Source organism: Ips typographus, linkage group LG11 (assembly GCF_016097725.1).
Source record: "Ips typographus isolate SLU linkage group LG11, UJ_Ityp_2.0, whole genome shotgun sequence".
In the NCBI taxonomy this organism is placed as follows: domain Eukaryota; kingdom Metazoa; phylum Arthropoda; class Insecta; order Coleoptera; family Curculionidae; genus Ips; species Ips typographus.
In genome coordinates, this window is record NC_138432.1 from 2,975,202 (window position 1) to 2,981,201 (window position 6,000).

The 6,000-nt window shown below is 30.6% G+C and overlaps 1 protein-coding gene across 1 annotated transcript in view; it reads right to left on the reverse strand.

The window, feature by feature from the left end:
* LOC145735697 (otoferlin-like) overlaps positions 1 to 4,176 on the reverse strand; it is a 47,461-nt gene extending 43,285 nt beyond the window's left edge. The window contains 1 exon segment of the mRNA XM_081989673.1: positions 4,025 to 4,176. Within this exon segment, the coding sequence (XP_081845799.1) occupies positions 4,025 to 4,103 (79 nt within the window). The 5' untranslated portion in view covers positions 4,104 to 4,176.
* Positions 4,177 to 6,000: the final 1,824 nt, after the last annotated feature.

A 6,000-nucleotide genomic window follows, 5' to 3' on the forward strand; every position in this document is an offset into this window, starting at 1 on the left:
AGGAACCTTTGAACCCGTGGCCAAACACAAAAAAAACCGTGGTCTAGAGTTCACATAGATTTTGGAGAGCATAAAAAGGAACATGCATTCCTGGTTGTCGTTGACAGCTTCAGTAGGTATACGGACGCCGAGTGGATTACTCCAGCTTTCCAGGCTTTCCATCGACGTATAAAAGTTGGGTGGTTGGTTTTAGAATTTGGCCGCTAGAAATCGTCAAAAAAATCAAAAGATTTAACAAATTTTTATTGGAGTTATATTCGATAACCAAGTGATTACAAAGTTTTTTTACTGAGAAAAAATTAAATATGAATTTTTCCCATTTATTTTTATTTCCACTTATTGTATAAGTAGCAAGGGGAGAAGTTTTCGCATGAAGTTGGTGTAACTTGACCACTTTCAAAGCGTTTTTAGAATTTTTTTCTCAAGAGGATTTTTAATTTAGATTAATAAGGATTTGGTTATATGGAAGAAAAGTTTTAATAAAATGACGTTTAGAAAATGTTTTTTTTTTTTTTGGTTTTTGATATATTTTGAAAAGCGTTAATTGTTTGATTTTACGTTTTAAGTTTCTAATTTCTAAATGAGCTGAAACTAGGCTCTTCATATTTCCGAGATATCAAATTTAAAAAATAGTTGAATAACTCTTTTTTACATTTTTTTGTAAATTAAAAACTTTATTTGGTAAAAGTGCTTGTTTGGCTTATTTTAGCTAATATAGGATTCTTTATGCTAAATTAAAAATTGCCAAAATAGTAGTTTTGACAAAAATTGCATTTTTCTAATTTTTAAAGGGTCGAAGCTTCTTTATTAGAACGTCTATCAATTAGACTAGCCCGTCATTAGAAAGAGCTTTAAAAATACTACAAAATGAGCCAAACTTGCTATCTCTAGCTCTTCACGTTTCCTCGATATAAAATTTCAAAAAAATAGTCCTTATATAACGCCTCTTATCAAATCAATGGGGTTTGGCGGGGAATCTGGGTGGTCATTATACAGGGTGTTTCAGGTTTTTATACCCAAACTTAAATCGCATATTCTACGTCTAAAGTAACTAACTATAGTTTGCTATATAAACTATACTCTAAAAATTATTATTTAACACTGCTTTATTTTTGGACGTAGAATACGCAGTTTGAGTTTGCGAATTAAAACCTGGAACACCCTGTATAATGTGCTATAAAAGCATTGAAACATCAATATGTGTTAGTTGTTGTGCAACATCTGGTGACATCTGTACTCAACTCTATGAGTTGATGCCGCATCATTCGGTAATTAATTATTCCGCATCAATGGGGCTGTTCCTAGATTTGGAAAAGCCATCTGTACTTTCTAACTCATAGAGTTGAGTACAGATGTCACCAGATGTTGCACAACAACTATCATTTCTGGCATCAAGTGGACTATACTGGAATGAAGGTTTTGTTCTTTGGTTATTAAGCCCTATAGCCTCTCTGATGAGCCGTAATACGGCGAAACCGGTCAGAGGATTGGGATTGATAAACAAAAAACAAAACCTCACCATTTTCAACCAATCAGATCCGTATTTACCGAATGATTCGGCATCAATGGGGCTGTTCCTAGATTTGGGAACGCCATCTGTACTTTCTAACTCATAGAGTTGAGTACAGATGTCACCAGATGTTGCACCACAACTATCATTTCTGGCATCCAGTTGACTATACTGGAATGAAGGTTTTGTTCTTTGGTTATCAAGCCCTATACCCTCTCTGATGAGCCGTAATACGGCGAAACCGGTCAGAGGATTGGGATTGATAAACAAAAAACAAAACCTCACCATTTTCAATCAATATGTGTTTTATAAAATATGTTCACAATTTTTGCGAGGAATTCAAAAACTTTATCTGTTTGAAATAGTCAAGTTGATAAAATGGAATTTGCTAATAAAATTTAAAATTTCAAATGATAAAGATGACAAATTTTATGGTAAAAGGATGAAATGCAATCATTTCTTCATGAAATTCAACTGTTCAAATGATGAAATCGACTAGTTAACTAATTCAATTTCGAGCTTAATGATAAAATTAGTCAACTGGTCAGTTTGCTAATGAAATTTAACATTCCTAATGATGATGTTGACAAATTTTTGTAATGAAATTCGACTGTCAAAATGATAAAATTCACTAATACTTTATGAGATTCAATTGCTCAATTGATGGAACTTCAAACTCCAAATGATAAATTAGAATTTGCTAATGAAATTTAATCAAATTTTTTGCTAAAATTTGACAGCTAAAATGATGAAATTTATTAAAACATTAAACAAATATACCAGTTTAAATGATAAAATGCAATAATTTGATTATGGAATTCAATTGCTAAATTGATGGAACTTCAAACTCCAAATGATAAATTAGAATTTACTAATAAAATTTAAAAGATTAGATGATGAAATTTAATCAATTTTTTTGATAAAATTTGACTGCTAAAATGCTAAAATTTATTAAAACGTAAAACAAATTTGCCAGTTTAAATAATAAAATGCAATAATTTCTTCATGAAATTCAATTGCTAAAATGATGAAATCAAGTAGTTAACTAACGAAATTACAAACTTTAAATGATAAAATTAGTCAACTGGTCAGTTTGCTAATGAAATTTAACATTCCTAATGACGAAATTTTTTACGAATTTTTGTAATGAAATTCGACTGTCAAAATGATAAAATTCTTTAATACTTTATGAAATTCAATTGCTAAATTGATGGAACTTCAAACTCCAAATGATAAATCAGAATTTTCCAATAAAAATTTAAAGTTCAAATGATAAAATTTAATCAAATATTTTGATAAAATGATGAAATCGACTATTTAACTATTAAAATTTCAAATATTAAATGATAAAATTAGTCAACTAGTCAGTTTTCTAACAAAATTTAAAAGTTCAAGTGATAAAGTTGACAAATTTCATAAAATTCTACTGCTGTGATGAAATTCGATTGTCAAAATGATAAAATTCTCTAATACTTTATGAAATTGAATTGCTAAATTGTTGGAACTTCAAACTCCAAATGATAAATCAGAATTTTCTAATAAAAATTAAAAGCTCAAATGATAAGATTTAATCAAATTTTTTGATAAAATTTGACTACTAAAATGATGAAATCCACTAAAAAATTAAACAAATTTGCCACATTAAATGATAAAATGCAATAATTTCTTTATGGAATTCAATTGCTAAATTGATAAAACTTCAAACTCCAAATAATAAATTAGAATTTGCTAATAAAATTTAAAAATTCAAATAATAAAATTTAATCAAATTGTTTGATAAAATTTGACTGCTAAAATGATGAAATCGACTATTTAACTATTGAAATTTCAAATTTTAAGTGATAAAATTAGTCAACTAGTCAGTTTTCTAATAAAATTTTAAAATTCAAGATAAAGTTGACAAATTCCATAATACAATTTGATTGCTAAAGTGATAAAATTCAATAATATAATAAACAAATTTGGCAGTTAACTGATAGAAACGACTATTTTAATAATGAAATTTGACAGTTTAAATGATGAAATTGATCAATTTCCTTATAAAAATCAACTGCTACAATAATAAAATTGGTTAATGCAGTAATGAAATTTGACAGTTTAAATGTCGAAATTAATCAATTTTGTCAAGAAATTCAACTTCAATAATGATGAAACCGACTAGTTTCCCAATGAAACTTCACTACAGTTGACGAAAAATATTTGTAATTAACTCACATATTAATAGTTTACCCACTTTACTTATTAACTGTGAAAAATGTTGCTCTTGTATATGACAACATAACTATTTTTACCCTGTATATGCCAGTTCTACGCTAAAAAATGCACAAAGAAAAAAAAAAGTTGTTTGAGGAAATGATTGACACAATATTCCTTGAATTTTCAAAAATAACTATATAATTATTCTATTCTTGACGTCATCCCAATTTAGTTTCATTTTAGATATTGTATTCATTATTGTTAATAAATAAATACTGTCAACGGTTAACCTTAGCCATAGAAAAAAATAAAACTCACCTCTAAATGTGATTTTAACGAATTTCTCACCCTTACACTTCGGTATTTGGATTTGATGAAGTTTGACCGCAATCGACATGGTTTTAACGTATGTCGTATACGGTTTTTTAACGGCACCCGTATAATGGTAAAACCGATCCGGAAGACTTGTTGATGCGGAATGCGTGTGCATATTCCCGCACTGCCTTCGGGATCACTCGATAATCGACCAGGCGCAGAAGAATATGTATACAGTGTGTCCATAAAGTATGGAATAAATTCGATTTAAATTCAGGGAATTATCTACTTATCCGTTCTCTAAACTGTTAAGGAATGAACCAATATCCCTGTAGGAGTAGAAAAAATGTTTTATATATCACTATGTCTGTCTTTAATGATAAAAAACAATAATTACATATTTAAACTTTTTAAGATAAAGTTGTTGCAATCCTCGAAGTGGCCCATGTTTTTTACTCAGGAAAGGAAAGCTTTTAATTCGGTTACCGGTTTCGGCTCTTAAGCCTTCATCAGACCTTAACAAGAGGTGGTCAGGATCACACAGTCAACACAAGGACGATCATTGTACACCTTACCAAACACACAGTTTAAAACTACTGTATGTTGTGTGTGTATGTTTTGTGGTAACGACTTTTAGTTAATTAAATGTTCAAAACTGAAACCTTTCTTGTAACTGGTAGTATCCCAAACGATCGATAAATTTCCGCTGGATCTTATTTATGATTTCTTGTATAATGTTAGTACCAACTCTTCTAATTCTAGTTTTTAAGTCGTTAATTGATTCAGGTTTAGTTTTATTAACAACATTTTAAGATGGGCCCACAAAAAAAAATCCAAAGGATTGACATCAGGAGATCTTGCAGGCAATTGATCCACGCCTTCCAATCCAATCCTTTGGGAAATGCTACTTTGTTGATACTGTCTAACTTGAAATTATGTGGTGGTACACCATCATGCATATGTAACCATAAATGTTCTTCGTTCACACACACACATTCTCAAAGTGGGGATTAGGTATTGCGGTAAGAAATCAAGATATCTTGGACCGTTCAATGTCTCTGCAATCTGCAAAAAAATAAGGTCGCAATTCCTGTCCAAACATTATTTTTTTCAGGTTATTGGGTGTGTTGTTCTCTCATCCAACTGGGACTTTCTTTTGCCCAATACCGACTGTTGCTCCATTAATGTGAAAGTTTATTCATCTTTCGTCAATTTAACTCAACAATTAATAAATTTATTTACACTTCAAAACAATCCGTACAATAATTAACTCAGCTACTAAAAACACTACTACAATTCCACAATTATACCACTATTTAAACTTTACCGCGTTCCGAAATTCACTGCTCGTCCACCGTCGAGACCGCTTCTTTTATATTCGGTTAACCACGTTCTAGAACCACTCTGAAACGCTTCGCGATTTACGTCGAACGTCGAACCTAACCTAACCTAACCCTTTATTAGAAATACTTAAACTATGTAATGTGTAGTCAGCAACTAATTTTACATAAAATAACTAGAAATGTAGTGCTCGGGTTCAGTTCCATATTATTACGTTCACTTTGTAACTCGTCCGAAATAAATTTGTGTTTTTTAAAAACCATTATTTTTGGTTTTCAAATTTAACTGGCGCAGTCGGTAGGATACTGATTGAACGGGTTCGACAAAAATCGCGAAATCCGGTCGGTTTTAACGGTTTGTCAATCGGAACCTAAAACCTTAAAAACACGTTTTGGAGAGTGAACGAGTGAGTGGAAAAAGTCCAACTTCGACTCAACTCCGGGAACTGTAGGATTAAGTACCTGGGATTCCTCCAATAAGGTTCCTTTAGGATAGCAGTAAGCAACTACATATAGAAGACTAAGTATCCAGTTCCATATTGTAACTCACTAAGTTCCATATTGTAACTCACTCAAGTTCACTTTGTAACTTGTCCGAAATAAATTTGTGTTTTTTTAAAAACCATTATTTTTGGTTTT